The sequence below is a fragment of the Anabrus simplex genome, chromosome 7 (assembly GCF_040414725.1).
Source record: "Anabrus simplex isolate iqAnaSimp1 chromosome 7, ASM4041472v1, whole genome shotgun sequence".
Classification (NCBI taxonomy): domain Eukaryota; kingdom Metazoa; phylum Arthropoda; class Insecta; order Orthoptera; family Tettigoniidae; genus Anabrus; species Anabrus simplex.
The window spans coordinates 226,461,304-226,481,433 of NC_090271.1; the positions used below are offsets into that span (position 1 = coordinate 226,461,304).

A 20,130-nucleotide genomic window follows, 5' to 3' on the forward strand; every position below is an offset into this window, starting at 1 on the left:
CTCTGTAGACTTCATCAAGCATTTCATTCTTCTTGTTCAAAGGTAAGTTGTAACTTGCAAAAACATCCACTGTAAGGCCATATCTGTGTAGCACCAAGTGTATCTCTTAACTGTCACGCAGGGAACAGATTCCAGTTTGACTGTTGGATTGTCTACTTACTATGTTACAAGTGTGGGAAGTCATTGTTATTCTCCTTAGCTCAGCCAGTACATTCAGTTCAAATTAAAAGATTGCTTAAAATAAGTCATTGTTATTCTCCTTAGCTCGGCCAGTACATCCAGTTCAAATAAAAAGATTATATTTAAAATAATCATCATTATGTCTTTGGTTGTTTGATTTAGCATATGATGCCCAAAGGATCAGTTTGACAATAAGAACTGATCTACAAAACGAAAAAAACTACCGTGTGTGCAAATACTGAAGTTCAGATCTCCAGATAATGTTCATCAATGTACTACACTACCTCGGCCTTGTTCATCAAGGAGCCATGGAAAGATTGTTGAGGGCCGTCGAGACCACATGTTGAATGATCTGGAGCGTAACTCCTCAGTCGCATCTTGGTTGAAATCGGCCATCCCCATTTATGAAGAAAATAAGCACCATCAGTCTGTTGTGACAAGAAAACGCTGATTTGACAAGTTCAGAATCTGTCTGATAATGATTTGCTCAGTCACGTTAAATGGTTCATCAGAACCACCAAACTATGTGATAGGGTTCACCCTGATCGACTCAATGACATAATACAACAGTGGATGGACAGTGTACCCATTACAGAGAAAATGCAATAGAGAAGATTCCAATGGTTCAGAAATGTAGTCTGCATTTCATAGTTGTCCGCATCCCCCACCACCTCCAAGTCAGTAGCCGTCATTCTCATGGCAAGACACAGTGAATGCTGACTTGAAAATTGCTGGCCTTTGCCCTAATAGTGCAGATTGGTGTTCCAGAATTAAAGCAGTGGAAGCACCAATGCAGGATGATGATGATGATGATGATGATGATGATCTTTCTTGATCATTTCTTACACGATTCAAGATCCTCCACTGGCATCTGGGTGAATGGAATCCAGCTGGCCTTACTTGAGGTATCGTAACAAGATATTGATTAGGTGGGAATGAGTGTTGTTATTGATGCCCAAGCATCGGAAATAGAAAGGTGCCATCACTAGCATAGCTGCAATGTACCATGATGGTATATCTTTGTTTGAATACAATGTACATGATCAAATGAGCATCTGGCTTTATATTGCCTTTCAGTTTTGTCAAATGTAACTTAATCTTGTACATATCACCAACCGGTGTATTAAATCTCATAGAGGATCTGTAATCCAAACAGGATTATATGATGGGAGCATGAGAAGATATGGCTTCTCATAAAAATCTGAACAAGTGTTTGTGCTATTTCTTTGTCTTTTCTTCATTGTTCTGCTGCTTGATATGAGTATTGAAAATAATTGCCCACTAAGAAAATTTACAAGTACTACAGAGATTGCTAATCAATTAAAACTTTGAAAACTGTCAAGAAAAGTTCACAGTTTTACTATATTGTTGATCTCTTTGATATAATTTATTAATTTAGAGATCTAGTATATTTCAGAGGATTCAATTGAAGATGCTGTTTGAGTATACATTGAAAATTACTCTGTCTGCCATCTAGTGGACCTGGAGTAAAACGGAACGTCGAAATTGACGAGCAGACAGCCAGACGGCGTCAAATCGAAATGTCTGCACACGGTAGCTGAGGCTATATGATTATTATTATTATTATTATTATTATTATTATTATTATTATTATTATTATTACTTTTATTACATGTTCCTAACTTACTCCTTCTTAGAACTCCTTTGATAAAAAGTTCAATTCACTCTACTGCCATTTGTTCCCAATATATTTTTGTGATAATGTGAACATCTGTATCTATATGAAGGAACAATAAATTATAGATGTTTGTACAGACAGGACAGTAAAGAAATGAAAGGAAGAGAGATGTTTTGGCCACAGAATGCAGAACAAAATGTACATACTTCTTTGACTCTTCACTGAAGGAAAAATTCAAGGCAAATGAGGGCCCAGAAGAAGGTGCATTTCAAGGATGTAAAATATGAATAATTTATTATAAACATCAAGAAGGCACATGTCATTGGATCAAGGCAGTTAGTTTGGGATGCACTGAATAGGAAAAAAAAGTAGACAGAATAGAAGTGCAAATGATAAAAGCTTTGTACAAAAAATTTGTTAGTAGTATAAAGGTCAAGATAGGAGGAACAAAGTGGTGTGATGTGGAAACAGGTTTCGGCAGGGAAGCGTACTGTTTTGCATACACTTAATCATGGTCATGGATGAAACCTGTAAGTGTGTAAGACAGAAGATGGAAAGAAATGCAGCAAAGACCCTGACTCTTTGTAGATGACATAGTGAAATGGGTAGAAAATGAAATGGAAGTTCAAGAACAAGTTAATGTATGGGATTAGGCGATGGAAGAACTTGGAATGAGAATAAGCACAGAAAAGAGTAAAAAAGTAAATATAACAAGAGGAAGGAAGGAAGGAAGGAAGGAAGGAAGGAAGGAAGGAAGAAAGGAAGATAGAAGTAAATAAAGTAAACTTGTGTGTTTGTATTTCTTGAGGTGGTACAGCTCTTTTAACCACATTCTGATATTCTTAACATTTCTAGCAGTACTAGAAATCAAACCCAGGCATCTGAGGATGACAGCCAATAGTGATCACTGTTATGTTACGGCAGCTGACATAAAAATAAATGGAAAACCAATAGAGGTTGTGAGAAGTTTCAAATACTTGGAAAGTGTAATCACAGAAGATGGGAAGATAACTGAGAAAATTGGAAAGAGAGTACAACAAACAAATGGGTATTACCAGAGTGTAAGGGATATACTGTGGAACCGATAAGTTCCAAGGAAATTCTAAAAAGTTCTGCATTTAACCTACCTGTTAGTGCTAATGCAAAATTGTGTCCTTGCCCTGAGGTGGTGCAGCTCTCCTCAGGCACACCCCCAATGGACTTGAGTTGCATGTACCATTTTACCACATATCAGCCCTCCTCCCATTCTTAAATATTTAGCAGTACTAGGAATTGAACCTGTGCTCCCAAGGACAACAGCTAATAGCGCTAACCGTTACACTATGGAGGCGGACTATTGGTACTGATATGACATATGCAGCAGGTACATGGGCAACAATAAAACAAGATGAGAGTAGAGTTCAGGCAGCTAAGGTGAAATACCTTAAAGGTATCGTAGGGAAGACGAGAAAAGATAGGATCAGAATGGAAGATATTAGAAAGAGGATTGGAGTTTCAAACCTACAGAACAGGACAGAAACAAGTAAGCTGAATTAGTGTGGAAATGTGATGCGAATGGGAGAAAATCTAGTTCCAAAGATGTATTTACAGAGAAATACCAACAGGAAAGAGGCCACAAGGAAGGCCTCAAGAGAGGTGGGTGGATGCAGTGGAGGATGGTATGGAGGAGATAGGAAGAAAGATAGAAGAAATGTTGGAAACAGGAAAAGTGTGGTGGAGAGACTAGCAACAGTGGAGATCCTTGATTCACAAGCTAATGCAGGAGAGAACTGGAAACAGGAACTGAAGAAGGTTTATTATAGGCTATCAAATCTTAAAAATTAATAGGGAAAAAAGTAGCTGTTGAAATAAAAAATAGATAAAAAATAACAATTGCTGGGTATTTAGTACAAGTTCTTGAGACCTAAAAATAAAAGATAAATGTTGTTTTCATCTTAGTCAAATGGTATTGTTGACATATTTGCTTTGAGACTCTTACAATAACCTATAAGATGAAACATAGTAATCATGAAGCCCTTCATCAGTACTGTTTTCACTCATTATCTACTGAACATTTTAGGTTGTTGAAGAATGTCACGCTGATATTAATGTGTTGCTTGTAAAGTGCCCACAATTCTGGAAGGACAGAGATGTATAAGACGACTTAAGACAGAGAAAGAGGAGGTGGCTAGAAAATTTTCATGATTATACTTGTAATAGGTAACAAAACCAAACTTGAATCATGTATTATCGTCGAAACAAGATATAGAATACAGTATCAATTAAAAAATTAAAGGATAGTTACTTGTGACTTTTTAAAATTTCATTGCTGGGCTGATCAAAATATAATCCCCTTACAAAGGATTTAGGTAGTGAATTGTGGTTGTTGAGTGCTTGTGCTTACTATAATTTGCCCTGTTGGTGTCGGTCCCTTGGAACATGTTGCACTTGCATATTCTTGATTGTAACCTATTTCTTTTACCCTCTAAACTAATCATGAGGATATATATTTAAAAGTTAGATTACAATATTATAAGTTTACCAGCAGAAATGATGTGGAAGGTAATTTTCTCTGCAGTATGTTGGTACAGGAACGATGCTAAACATATAGCAACATTAATTCAGAAAGCGTTGATATCTTCAGCAAGTAATCAATGAAATACTGTATACGAAATATCATAGTTTACATTGATATATTGTAAAATGGGAATGTGAATAGGGTAAGCACAATGACAGATCAGCATCAGGAGAGGAAGCAAAAGAAATAGGAGATAAGGACAAACCTGGAAACACAAAAGGACAAGGAAAATCTCCGCATCTTCATACTGCTGTCTTCAAATAGATAGACTCTCCCCTCAGCAGGCCCAGTTCTTTTACATCCATCTCTTCTCAGGGACAAACAGGCTTGTTTCGCCTTCTAGTCTTTTACCACTCGTATTCATCTTTATCTTTTTGCCTTTTCCCTGTTCGTGTTTTTATCCAGCTTTCTTCTTATCCTAGTTTTTACACATCAAACTTAAATATCTGTCAAGATGATCCCTCAACTGCTTTCCTGATGAAGCTGGGAAGCAGAAGCAACCTCGTCAGGCAGACTCCTTCTTCCCATACTGAACTATCATTGTATTCATTGTTCCTATCCTCATTGCTAACTTTCTATCTTTGACTAATGTAATTAGAAGCTCTCTTAACAACTAAACAACGATGATACTTTTTCCTTGCACATCCAGTCTAGTTTTCTCATTAGCCAATAAGGTACTAATTCTTTCAAATATCTAAATGCTTGCTTTCATGCCGAGAGTACTGAATACTAAATTTGCAGTTGTTATAAACTGTCCTGTTTTCCATTCCTCTTACATGAAATAATGTAATCCATAATTATAAGGAAAACATGCAATTCATACTGAAAAGTGGAAGAAAATGCTTGAGAATAACAGGTAGTGGATTACTTTACGACATGCCTATCCATATTATGAAGTGGTTAGAAGAAGAAAGTTTACTTATATCAACAGTGGTCGTTAAATATTTGTTTAAATGTTAGAAGCATGCAAGTCATGTAGGCAGAATTCCAGTACAGTATTGATGTACAGTAGAAACTTGATTATCTGTTAGGAGATCGGACTAAGGCGGTGACGAATTTGAGAATAGATAGAATAAAAATGAGAAAACGGTCACAGTACTGTACATTGTTTTTAATGTCTGCTAACATAAAGGGGAATCACTGTTTTTCCATCTACGGTATTTCTGTATATCTAAATCAGAGATGTCCAATATTTACAATACAATATTGTATTTAATATAGCTGCATATCATATCTGAACATTTGTTTCTTTCTCTCCTTAAGCTCAGCATCAGTGTTTTTATCAGTTAATATACCGTATTTTACTTTTCCGTTCAGATGCATCAGATTTTCTTCGAAAATACTCCTCAGATAGACTGAGCAAGTTAGTTATGTGGTTTGGGTCACGTAGTTGTGAGTTTGCATTTGGGAGATAGTAGGTTTAAATCTCACTGTTGGCAGTCTTGAAGATGGTTTCCTGTAGTTTCCCATTTTCACATCAGGCAAATGCTGTTACCTAGTTAAGGCCATGGTTGCTTCCTTCCCTTTAGTAGCCCTGTCTGTCCTGTTGTTATAAGACCTGTCTGTGGTGGTGTGATGTAAAAGAGATCTTTAAAAAATCTCCTCAGAGAAAAGCTGAAGTTTGATTACTGTTGCTGTGAAACTGTTGGAAGCAATGTATGAGAATTGTATAAAACAATATTTTGAAAATATTTTTATTTAGTTATCTTATGATTTCATTTGATACAAAAGTAGCCTAAATTAATAAATAGAATCTTTACTAAATGGAAAAATTGAAAAGTTTGAAGTATTCCAGTTTTATTTTTCGAAAGATAAAGATATATATATATATACACTTATAAAGCAGAGGTTATACATTACCTTTCACAACCATTTCTGCTTTTATTTAAATGAAAAGCTATTCCCTTTTCCTGTAATATTATATTTAATTTAATCTAATGATGATATTTGCTGTTTTTATTGTGCACAAAAATAATTGCATGTTATAGCATGAAATGAAGCTAGTGAGAGCTATTATCACAGATTTCTTTGTGTCTTTATACATACATGGTGACAAGAGGGAAGATATGCTACAATCCAATGTCATTCTAATTGCCTTTAGTAAATAGACTTGAGATCAGTATTCAATACAATATTGCCTGGTGAGTGATTTAGTTAGATGCTTGCCTCCTGTACTTAAATTCACAAGACTGACTCCCACCAGGTTGGTGGCATTTAAATATGCTTAAATGAGGGAGATTTCTCTCTGTAAATTTACTGGTATGTTAAAGAAACCCTTTACTGGAAAAATTCTAGTACTCCAGCATCTTTCAGAGCCATCTGCAATTAAAAAGGAAGTTAACAAGCATACATTCATCTTCATTATCTCAATGTACCTACCTGCTTCTACTGTAGAATATGTTAATTGAGGCAGTTTTTAAATATGTACCATATTCTATGGCTCTTTTTGAATTGTTGATGGAAAGCTAAAGAGGAATAAACACCATCAGAATTCTACTGTGTTTTATGAACATCAGTATGTGGATTGATGTGCTTTTTAGTGTTCAGGCTGTAAGGTTCCATGATTGAGCTATTGGCCTTCACAATTCTATCTGCAGCTTGCACTGTGTCCTCTTCTTTTTCATGTATATTATCTGAAATTCTGATTCTGACCATAATATTCTAGGTCTTCCTCTGCTTCTGTTACATTTCACAGCCAAGTAAGTCTATTGGTCTCCTATTCCCTCCTTCATTTGCCTCATATTTTCCCATCATGAAGATCAGGTTAACTTTCATCCCATGCTTTCATTCTAACTTCTTACAAATGCCCATTGAGAATGAATGGGCACAATGATTTAGTATTCCTCACTATTGTACCATCCTTCAAATAATCAAATAGTCTATCTGCTCCACCACACAGTTTGTCTTCTTCATTCTCTTCCTTATTGACATTCATTTAGTATTAGAATCACTATTCATATTCTATAATCACAGTATTTCTCTTCTATTTCCAAGATATTAGATGCTTTCAATATGGTCTACCTTAACAACCAGTTATCTTATGATTTCATTTGATACAAAAGTAGCCTAAATTAATAAATAGAATCTTTACTAAATGGAAAAATTGAAAAGTTTGAAGTAATCCAGTTTATCTAGACAGCCTATACTTGCTTTGAAAGACAGATCTCTAACATGAAAAAACCACTGAAACATTACAGTGTCCAACCTATCATTTATCACCAGTTTCATCATTTTGTGAACTTTCACATAACTGTCGTTGGTTTGCATTTTCAAAACATGACCTTTGGTTTTGTCTGCATCATGTCTGATATCATCACTGACTATCATTCACCAAATGAGTGTGGTACTTGCAGCACTTTTCCTTAGACATTTAATAATTTCCATTTTCTAGTACAACCTCAACATTACTCATTTATGTTTCTCAGCCATTTTAACAGTTCAAGTCAAACTGGGAACAGCACAGTGCAAAAAATAAAAACAAAGAAAAAACATAATTTATGTGGAAACATAATCCAGAAACAGAGGTTATACTATGAACAATTACATTTACTAAGCTAGTTATAAAAAGTTACTTACGTCGGGGGTGTCAGTAGGTGTGGGAAGGAAGCAATGTGGTTTTAACAGTGTGACATTTAACAGAAACTAATGGTTATAACTTGATACAAATAACTGTCCTGCATGCAGAAACAAAAAATCATACATCACCCATGGGTAAACTATACAGACATCCCTATTTAAGAAAGTCCTAGTTGCAATATTTTATTCTTATGATGCCATCTCTTTGAAGCAACGGCTGAGGTTGAGGGCTTGACACACATCTGGTACCCTTGCTGGACAGGGGAGGAACAAGTGACAAAAAAATTTCAACAGAGTGAAGCTCCATTCCCCATTCTATGCTACTGATCATATCTGGTCATAACCATCTCACTGCTCATAAATTATGTTAACGCTGTTAAGATATGCAATGGACTGAATGATGTAGCAAGCTTTTCTCTAGAATGTCCCCTTTTCAGGGGAATGTTCCCACTTTCTGATCTGTCCTACACCAAGAACATCAAAATTCAAGTCGTTCAGTTTGAGATGTTAGATATTCCGGGCGGTGCAGTGGGAAGGTTCGTAGGGACCATAGTATAAGCGATTGTACACTTCCTCTCCTGTGCACCGGATGGCACATCTATTTGGAGCGAGTTCTAAAAGGGTGATGGATAATCCGAGATTTTGCTGTACTGAAATTGCTGCATATCATAAGACTACAATGCTTTCTCAGAAACACTCTTTTATGACAGTATTTTGTAGCTTATTGACTATTGACCTCAAGTTCCATTCTGAATGACATGAGAGTAGCACTGTTCACCCTGTATTTGAGGATCTGTTGAATATGTTTAAGAGCATTACTAGCTTTATTTTGCTTCAGATTTACTAACTTACTGTGTTTGTGGTGCAGCGCCATTGCCGGTTAAAGCACAGTGGTGACGTGCGCGTGGTGATGGGGCAGCGCCGGGCCAATGTTGGTGATGCTACTGATGTAGCTGATACTACCCCTCATGAAGAGGAGGAGGATGATGAGGAGGAAACTGGTAATTTAATTTTCCTCCTTTTTTTTTCTTTCTTCTTTCTCTCTCTATGTTGTGAACTTGAGATTTAGCGGTTGTGATGGGATACCATTAGAGGGATGAACAGAGGGAGTGTTTAACAAAGTGTATGGGTTCTGGGGTTGCCAGGTGTCCTTGTTGACATAATATAGGGCACTTGCATCTTTGCATTGTCAAAAATATGTACAGAAAATCATCTGCAGTGATGTCGGGTCTTGGGTAAATTAACTAAAAATCTTCCAAATAAAGTAAAATCTATCTCATTGGAATTTTATATTTCTGCATTTAGTTACTGACAAAAGTCCTACAATATTTCTAAACATAATGCCTCTAGTCTTTTCAAAATATTAAAATAAGATTGAACTTATGTGTATTAAAAAGTAATTAATGTATGAAATGTCATTAATATTTGAACATATTTTAAGATGGACAATATTTATGAAATATTTATTTTTATATTGTGGGTACATGATATTGGAATTGTTTAAAGCTATGAAGTCAATTCAAAATGCTTTTCTTAGCTTAAGTTATATATGTTACCACTGATGTTATGCATTTTGAGTGTTCCAGGTTCAAACTCATTTGTTTTTAAAAGCAGCTGTGTTGAAATTGGAAATTCAAGTTCCTCTTGATTTTCAGCTCAGCTAGCAGGAACTTTTAAATTTAACTATCGAAGCAATATACAAGTTGTAAGAAAGAAAAAATTAAAATGTCACTGTTTTTAATTAGTCAGAAGTACTATATATTTTTAAATTAACAAGAAATTTAATTGAAATTGGATAATTGTCGAATGACAAACATTATTTTTAAGATACTAATATTTAAGATGATATCATCATCATCATCATCATCATCATCATCATCATTATTATTATTATTATTATTATTATTATTATTATTATTATTCAGGCCAAAGACGTCATCACAGATCTGAAAGTTACATATTGAAAATAAAAGCAAATGCATAGGCAAGAAAAAATATTGAAAAAGAAAGTTAATAATGATAAACTACGTTTACAATAATACGAGGGCTATTTTTTTTTTCAAGGTCCGATTGGTCATGAAATGAAACAGCAGTACAAATTTGACACGTTTCTATTAGTAACAATTACTGATATATCACAGCTATTTTTCAACATAGTCGCCTCTCAGATTGAAACATTTGTCGTAGCGTGGTACCAACTTGTCAATGCCCTCTTGATAGAACGTCGCCGCCTGCGCCTGTAACCATCTTTGTACGCCGGTCTGCAGCACTTCGTCGGTGTCAAAACGCTGTCCTCCTAGGCAGCGTTTCATGTGAGCAAAGAGGTGAAAATCTGATGGAGCCAGATCCGGACTGTATGCTGGGTGATCGAAAACGTCCCACTGGAAACGCTGCAGGAGGTTCGTGGTGGCAGCTGCAGTGTGCGGCCGAGCATTGTCATGGAGGAGGACAATGCCTGATGACAACATCCCTCTCCGCTTATTCTGAATTGCCCGTCGTTCCATGAATTCCACCAACAGAACTCCTTTCCGGTCCCAGAACACAGTAGCCATACACTTTCTGTTGGAGAATGTTCGCTTGAATTTCTTTGGCTTACTCGGGGAGTGCGAATGCATCCACTGTTTGGATTGCTCTTTTGTTTCTTCCATTTCAAAATGAACCCATGTCTCGTCCCCTGTGATGATTTTGTTCAAAAAATCCGGTCCTTCATCATGGTAGCGCTGGAGAAACGCTAAAGCGGTGCCCATTCGCTGTGTTTTGTGATGGTCAGACAGCATCTTCGGAACCCATCTCGCACAAAGTTTGCGGTACTGAAGTGTCTCACTCACAATTGTGTAGAGAGCTGACCTGGAAATTTCAGGAAACGAAACACTCAACACAGAAATTGTGAACCGACGATTTTCTCGAATTGCCTGATCCCCACGCTGAACAAGATCATCGGTTGACACACGCTTCCTTCCCTGGCCGCCTGCATCATGGACGTCTGTACGCCCTGCTGTAAAGTTCCTGCACAATTGTCGCACTTTGCTGTCACTCATGCACGTTTCACCATACACACGACTTATTCGGCGATGAATTTCGGCTGCATTGCACCCCTCAGCCTGAAGAAATCGAATTACACCACGCACTTCACACTTGGCGGGCGAAGCGATCGTTGTAGCCATGTTTACGAGCGCGCTGCACGTTCACTACTGACGGGACTGAGGTGAGGCGCATAACGGTCATTTCAGAGACGTTGCGCAACGCATCTGCGCAGCGGTTCATCATATATTCGCAGGCGTTTGACTGTCGCGACCGATCGGACCTTGAAAAAAATAGCCCTCGTAATAATAAAACTGCAAAGTACAGTTCCAAAAGTCAGCGGAAAATGACGTAATGGAAAATTACCAGTATCATAGGAAACCCATTAAATGCTCATTAAGAATCTGTACATAGTTTACCAACAATTTTAATGTAATAATAATAATAATAATAATAATAATAATAATAATAATAATAATAATAATAATAATAATAATAATAATAATAATAATAATAATAATCAAGGGGGACACTAAGAGTAAAAACACACCTAAAAGTATGGTTCAGCATGTCAATGACGTGGCCAAGGAGTGGGGGGGGAGTATGTCACAGAGGGTTAACGGACTGCTAGCAAGCTGGACTCATGCCAATGACAGAGTACCAGTGTTATACCAGCTTGCGTTCTATCGTTAGAGTGAAGAGAAGTGAGAACTTAATGAACGTAAGTTCCAAATTTAAAATTTTTAAGGATTCAAACACAATTTAAACACAAATGTTTAAACATTTCTAAATATTTTTTATCGTGATTTGATAGAATCTGATGATGTTCCTTCAAGAACGAAACATGTCATTCTATTTTAATGAAGTTGTTTCTTGGTCACGTATAATTGTGTTACCATATGCTTTCTTTTTCAAGTAGTTTATAAATGTACATATTCAAAATTAGTTTCAGTAGACTGAAGAACCTATATTAACCTGGCAACCCTGTGTGGGGTCCCTTACAAGGTTATTGGTAAAGGAACTAGAGAGTACAATGGAAACCTGATAACTGCAGAACATAAAACAGAATTCATTGTAGGAGTGAAAATGAGGTTGGAAAAGTTGTACCAAAAATTCAATATCATAATTAGAAGGGATTTACTTAGCATATATATTATATTGAAGGGATAGTATATTTTAATGGAGATATATGAGATACAGAGATAAATTGGGCCAATGTACATTAAATGCTAACATGTGGCTAGTCCACTTTATCTTTAAGCAACAAACTGGATATTTGGAAAATGAAGATGGATGGATAAATTAATTGTAGATACAAGTACAGAAATAAGTTTGTAGTCTGGGTGGGAAATATTTGTACATGAAGAGGAGAGACTTTTATGTTTGTCGTAAAATTATCTATATGGATAGGGCAGAAAGGAGTTCATGCTAGAGGAAATATTTAGTTTTTCTGATAATTATATTAACAATTTGATTTTTCTATAAAAGTGACTGTGTGATGTTTAGTTCATTTACATGCATGTACTCTGCCAAAAAAATTGGAGGAACATTTCTTAAAATCTATTATTTCTGTTACTGTAGAGTTATATTAGATTCAATCATCAAAACAGGAAATAAAAGAGTAGGCTATGTGCTGACACCGAGCTTCATTCTCTCCCTACGTCATTATTATTACATCAGATGTGCAGGTCATCCATGGACGTCAAATAGAAAGAACTGCACCAGGTGAAGTGAACATGTCCTCGGACACTCTCAGCACTTAAAGCCATACACTATTAAACAAACAAACAAACAAACAAATTTATTTTAAAGTACATATTAGCAAGTTGATAACAATTTTAAGGGATATATATTGGTAAGTTGGAACAAGGACAAAAAGTAAAAACAATTCCATCCAGGATGCAAAATCAGGAATAAATGATTGTTGGGGGGGGGGGAGCAGAAGGATCATAGGGCTTAACTACTAGTGTTTATTTCATACTGTACCTGGCAGGGTGGGGGGTATAATTTCCCAGTAAGTAAATTATCTCCTCCCCCAGAAAAAATTTAAATTTTAAATCTTTTTGTCTGAATTCTGTTGTTATAAAAAGAATGATAAACACTGGGAAGTTATTTCATTTGTAAACTCTTTAAGTGAATATTGTCCTATTGGCTTCCTATCAGAAACACACCCTCTCCAAGAAGTACAGGAATGGTGTAAGCTTAGAGCGTTGACAAGGGAGGAAAGTTATATCTTTGCTTGGGTTTCAAATGGACTTGTCAGAGTGAAACATGAACAACACAGTAGGCTGCAGGTGTGAAGTTGCCACCGCTACGTTGCTTTATTGCTCAAGGTCTGGCAGTCATTCTATTATTTCTGTATTATGTGTATTATTGCTGATGTTTTTATGGAAAAATACACAGAAAAAGACATCAATTTCAGTAATATATCTTTTCTAGATTTTCCTCATTATTTTATAGTGAAAGAATCCCCCTCCGTGGGCAATTTTAGTGGGGAGGAACCTTTGAGATAAAATAGTCGGTAGTGAGGGAATCCTCTCTCCTCCCACCCCCATATTTCACACCCTGATCCTACTTTTTTCGCTTCACAAAGTAAAGGATTTATTGCATCGTCCTATTCAATACAAACAGTGAGATACTTGGGGATAATGAAGTGTGTGGTGAAGCCTTTGACATAGATTTGTTGCCAGGGGACATTAGATAATTTGCCATTTTAAGAGACCTAAGCCTAACTGTGGGATTATCAACAACCATCCACATGCTTCATCTTGTTGGTGGAGTATCTCCATTTTAGATTGTAGTGATCTGTGTTCAAGAAGACATTATTTGTCATGAGTGAAGCAGAATTGGACTTGTCAATGTTTCCAAATGAATTTCAGTTTCCTCCATTGTGTTTTTTGATAATATATATGTTCACACTGGTCAGATTTTTCCCCTTGGTTGATTATTTATGATCTGAGCTACCTTGATAGATCTAGTTGTGAGTAAGGCTCTTGTTTCCAAAATCATGGGTAACAAACTACCATTGCATCTCCAAAAACTGTAAAAGTAGTTGATGGGATGCAGAACAATCATATTTATTAATAAAATTACATTTTCTTTTAAAAATGAAGATTAACAATGTCCACATCACATATGTCAGCATGTATAAAAATCTGACAAGTTTAATGGTCAAATGGCAAAATTTTATTTAAGGATTTCAACTGGCGGCATTGCAAAATAGTGAACCTGTCAGATCAGTAACTTAACTTCCACCATGACAAGATGCCTCACAAAACACTTGGTGGAGAATTAGTAAATGAACGAATGATAGATTTTAGATTTCATTATTTTCTTCTTTTCTAGTCTGCAACTATCTCAGATTTCACCTATGAGTTTTGCAGAGAAAGGGGTTTCTGAAATGTGTGGGATATACATTCAGTTGGTGGTATATTGTTCCATTTAGGATACACCAGGATAAAAATATTTCAGTCGAGTAGAATAGGTTCTGTAATTTTTGAGCAGTGTATTTGTTACTTTTGGGTGTCTGTCTTATTTCATGATAAAATAATGATTTATATTCCCTTTTGTTTATAGCTGAAATCAGGAAATGCGAGAACTGCCCCTTCACATGCTCCTCTTCCCTGGAACTGAATACTCACCTGGCTCAGCATATCCCCAGGCCCGGCGCTATTTTCAAATGCTACTTCTGTCCCTTCTATGTGAACCAAAAGAAGTAAGTAATATGTAGCACTTTTTTATGCCTGCTAAGTAGTTGCATCAAATGCACTATGTAGAGAATTTGTGCCACTTTGCGTTATATCGCAAGACATTGATTGCCAGTGCACCTTGCGGGACGGCCTTGAAACTGAGTGTAGTAGTACACTATACACTGGGAATTATACTGGAATTGTCAGGTTCCAAGTTGTCTTTAATTAAAAAGTGGTTACAGGTGTTTCCCCATTTCACATTGGAGGGTAAAATTACAGTAGAACCTTGATCATTCGAAATCGGTTAATTCAAAGCCTCGCCTAATTTGAAGAATCTCTCGTTCCCGGAAACACGAGGTACGATTTTGTATGTTATTTAAATTGTTTAATTCGAATTATGGATAATTCGTCATTCGAAGAATAATGTCAGTCCCATTACCGAAATTCAGACTTTTAATTCAAACTGCCTTTATATTTTAAAAAATGTTTTTTTTTCAGAGTAATTTAAATTAAAAATTTATCCGCGTCATGATAGAACGTGTCTTCCGGAACATGCTGGGGTAGATTTCAGTATTTTCACTCACTTCGGTGTGCCTACAGTGTGCTTCATATTTGCTAAGTTCAAGTAAAATCGTAATTCTTTTGTATTCAGCGTTTTAAGGAACACCATACTATCACTTAACACGCAGTGTGCGGAGATGCAGAATCCGCGAACACCGGCGATGCCAACAGTTGGTGAAAAAGCCTGGCTCATATAATCAATTTGTACGCACCGAATATTGTCAATGCCGATGAAACTGCATTTTTTTTTAATGCCGAGCCCAAACGGACTTACGGTTTTATAGGAAGGAAGTGCCAGCCAGGAAATTGTACAAGGGGGGTCATTGCACTGTGTTGCAATGCACAGGGAAGCGAGACTTCTTCCCCCTGTCAGAGGGAAGTTCGATAAACCACGATATTTTAAGGGCGTCGAGCACTTTCCGTGCAAGTACAGAACATCTAAAATGCATTCAGTACAGTAATCCAATGAATAAAGAACTTGTACAAGGGAGCCAGCATAATTTGTCCTCATCTTTGAATAGTGCGTTTTTTTCTTTCGATGCGAGAGGTTATGTTTGCCAGTGATTTATTCAAGTGCATTATTTGAATAATATAAATGCACCTTGGATACATTTCGGGTATAGATTTTTCCAAGGCATTTGAAAGGTTTAAACTGTGAATCAAGTTGATTGCGTGCATTAATGCGTCTTAGAATACTTTGTGTCCTGGCAAGGGTTCGCATTTCTGAATTACGAGATAAGTACCATGGCGGGAAATTGTACAAGGATAGGCGAGTCACTGTACTGTGTTCAAATGCAGACGGAAGCGAGAGACTTTCTCCCCTCGTCATACGAAAGTTCGATAAACCACGATGTTTTAAGGGCATCGGGTACTTTCCGTGCAAGTACAGGACATCTAAAATGCATTCAGTTCAGTAATCCAATGAATAAAGGACTTGCTCAGGGGAGTCAGTTTAGATTTCTCCTCATCTTTGAATCATGCATTTGTTTTCTTTCGTTGAGGGAGGTTACGTTTGTCAGTGAGTTATCCAAGTGAATACTGTATTGTGAATTTGAATACTGTAAATGCACCTTGTTGGATACATTTTGGAAATTGTTTTTTTCCATGGCATTTCAATGGTTTAAACTTTGAATCAAGGTTAATTGCATGCAGTACAGATCTTATTTTTTGATGCGACAAGGGTTGGTATTTCTGAATTAAGAATTGGTGGTTAATTCAAAATCACGTAATTTGAAGTCCGATTTTTGCGTCCCAACGATTTTGAATTAATGAGGTTTTACTGTATATTCTGTGATGTTTGCAGCAAAGAGGTGAGTGAAACTTGTTTTATATTTCCCCTTAACAAATTATTAATCAATTTAGCAAAATAAACATGGTATTTTATTGATGCCTATTAAAATACACAAGACTGAAGCTGCATAAAAATATTTTAGAACATATTTGAGGGTCTATTTTAGGCAGCTAAGCACCTAAAAATTCGAGGTTTAGTAATCACTATTGCATGTTTCTGTGGTGGTTGGAAGTGTAGTTTGTTGTTTGAATATGGAGAGAAATGTGTTGGAACAAGCACAAATACCCAGTCCCCGAGGCAGAAGAATAAGACGCGATTAAAATCTCTGATCCGGCCAGGATTCGAATCTGGGACCTTCTGAACTGAAAACCTACAGTGACCATTCAGCCAAGGATTCGGACAAAACAAAAACATTATTGAGTATGATTATTTCCATCAGTATTAACATCCAACTTTCGTAGTAGAACAAAGCAAAAATCATTATTTAAGTTTCATTTTTCTATCAGTTTTAACACGTTGAGTGCCAGACCAAAATTCTTGGGATTACATTATTACATGTTATGAGTTTCATTATGATAGTCGTATTGGAGTACAGAATGTAAAAGTTTCAAATTAATTTATTAAAAACCACCATTCCAATACTTTACAATCTTTAAGTTTAAGATACAAATATTACATATATGTTAAAATGGGACATGTTTTGCTTAGGCTTTGTAAGCATCTTCAGCCATACTTAATCTAAAGCTAAGTCAGGGCCCTGAACTGGGTTCCTCATTAAAGTATAATACATGCTTTAATACAAGATAAAACAGTCATAAAAATCTAGTCTGTGGAGAAAGCGATGCTTAAATGCAACTAAAATTCAATAATGAACTTCTCATAGTATTGTATGTACATTGAATGAATACTAATCTTTGTCTAAAAAAGTACAAGTTGGTTGTTTGTAGAATAAGACAGTCATGTGATCAGACATACATTTGGAGTGTACAAATTATTTGATATTAATGAAGCGTGGATTAATTAATATCAAAAAATAAATCTTTGAATGTTGTTGATTGAAAATCAAGTACGTAGAATTACAGTAGAGTTGTTAACTCCAAGTGGCTGCGTGATAAGGTCAAAATGCGTTTGAAGCATAAGTATAATCTTTGTGATAGGTTGCAGTCATGAGCTGTCTAGCGTAGATTCAACAAATAGGGTGTTCAATAAAGCCTTAGATGTGGGAGAATTCGCAATGTAGTGCATGTTGAAAATTGAAATGTGTAAGAAAATAAATGTAAGTGTTGACAGAGAGGTGACTAGCCTTGTTGGTTGTTTCAGACAATCTGGCGTTGTTATTCTACTGCTACGTGTATTGTAGGGGTGTGTCTGTGAAGGCGGAGAATGAGTCAGGAGAGGGGAGGTAGGGGGAGCATTGAGGACATTAGGAGTAGGCGGAGGGGCTGTGACGTGAATCGGTGACTTGGGAGTGGCTACTATTGCGTTAGGGAAATTGCTGACATGTTTATAGTTAAATATTTTCATGAAATTATTTGTATTTATGTTGAAGGCTGTGAGTAATTTAGGGATTTGTTCAATTAATGGGCTATTTGTGTCAAGAACATCGTTTAGATTACTATTAATGTTATAATGTTGGTCTAGAAAAATGTAAGCATTTTCAAACTCCGCCATCAGTTTACTCTTGTTGACGTGTTTTATAATATGAAGGTCTTGTTCAATCTTGGTAAAGTTATGGCCGGTATCCTTCATATGATTGCTCATAGCGGAATATTTTCTATGTTTTGAAGCATTGTAATGTTCCAAATATCTAGTTTTGAAACTGCGTCCGGTTTGTCCTATGTACGTAAAGTTACATTGGGCACATTTGAGTCTATAAATTCTGGAATTCGAAAATTTATTGTGTATTGAATTAACGGTATTGGAGTTAAAAAATATATTACGATTCGTGTTACGAGTTTTATACACGATTTTGACGTCATATTTCTTTAGCAGATTGGTTATACGGTATATAGCCGGATTAGTAAAGGTAATAGCAGCAAAACTAGTTTTTTCTATTTTTTCAGGAGTTAATCTTGAACACTGTGAGCACCTTTCGTGTAGAACATTGTCTTATCGCTCCAATAACAGGCAAAGGATGTCAGTTGCACAAGACTCATCCACAAGCGCAAACCGAGGAATTTCCTTATTTCGTCAGATGTTGTATCGACCCATTCATTAAGGCAGCTTGATCTGCTTAAATGCTTAGACATCAAAACTTGCTGAGCATTTTAGTTAGTTTCATGTACCATTAAATTAATTATATCATCTGTAATGAATAAACAATACATATCTTCTTAGGTTAGGCCGCCAGGTGCGCCACTGTTAACATGTCTTTCACCTTAATACGGGAGAATATGGAAGTGTCCAGTATCAATCAATCAATACTGATCTGCATTTAGGGCAGTCGCCCAGGTGGCAGATTCCCTATCTGTTGCTTTCCTAGCCTTTTCCGAAATGATTTCAAAGAAATTGGAAATTTATTGAACATCTCCCTTGGTAAGTTATTCCAATCCCTAACTCCCCTTCCTATAAATGAATATTTGCCCCAGTTTGTCCTCTTGAATTCCAACTTTATCTTCATATTGTGATCTTTCCTACTTTTATAGACGCCATTCAAACCTATTCGTCTACTAATGTCATTCCACGCCATCTCTCCGCTGACAGCTCGGAACATACCACTTACAAGTATGCCTAACATACCACTTAGTCGAGCAGCTCTTCTTCTTTCTCTCAATTCTTCCCAACCCAAACATTGCAACATTTTTGTAATGCTACTCTTTTGTCGGAAATCACCCAGAACAAATCGAGCTGCTTTTCTTTGGATTTTTTCCAGTTCTTGAATCAGGTAATCCTGGTGAGGGTCCCATACACTGGAACCATACTCTAGTTGGGGTCTTACCAGAGACTTATATGCACTCTCCTGTACATCCTTACTACAACCCCTAAACACCCTCATAACCATGTGCAGAGATCGGTACCCTTTATTTACAATCCCATTTATGTGATTACCCTAGTGAAGATCTTTCCTTATATTAACACCTAGATACTTACAATGATACCCAAAAGGAACTTTCACCCCATCAACGCAGTAATTAGAACTGAGAGGACTTTTCCTATTTGTGAAACTCACAACCTGACTTTTAGCCCCGTTTATCAACATACCATTGCCTGCTGTCCATCTCACAATATTTTCGAGGTCACGTTGCAGTTGCTCACAATCTTGTAACTTATTTATCACTCTATAGAGAATAACATCATCCGCAAAAAGCCTTACCTCCGATTCCACTCCTTTACTCATATCATTTATATATATAAGAAAACATAAAGGTCCGATAACACTGCCCTGAGGAACTCCCCTCTCAACTATTACAGGGTCAGACAAAGCTTCACCTACTCTAACTCTCTGAGATCTATTTTCAAGAAATATAGCAACCCATTCAGTCACTCTTTTGTCTAGTCCAATTGCACTCATTTTTGCCAGTAGTCTCCCATGATCCACCCTATCAAATGCTTTGGACAGGTCAATCGCGATACAGTCCATTTGACCTCCAGAATCCAAGATATCTGCTATATCTTG

General features: G+C 36.5%; 1 protein-coding gene across 1 annotated transcript in view; it reads left to right on the plus strand.

Annotated features, from left to right (window-relative positions):
• Positions 1 to 20,130, plus strand: part of LOC136877787 (uncharacterized) — a 144,250-nt gene that overhangs the window by 98,484 nt on the left and 25,636 nt on the right. The window contains exons 7-8 of the mRNA XM_067151994.2: positions 8,821 to 8,953; positions 14,550 to 14,688. Coding sequence (XP_067008095.2) covers positions 8,821 to 8,953; positions 14,550 to 14,688 — 272 coding nt within the window. The remainder of the gene's footprint in view (positions 1 to 8,820; positions 8,954 to 14,549; positions 14,689 to 20,130) is intronic.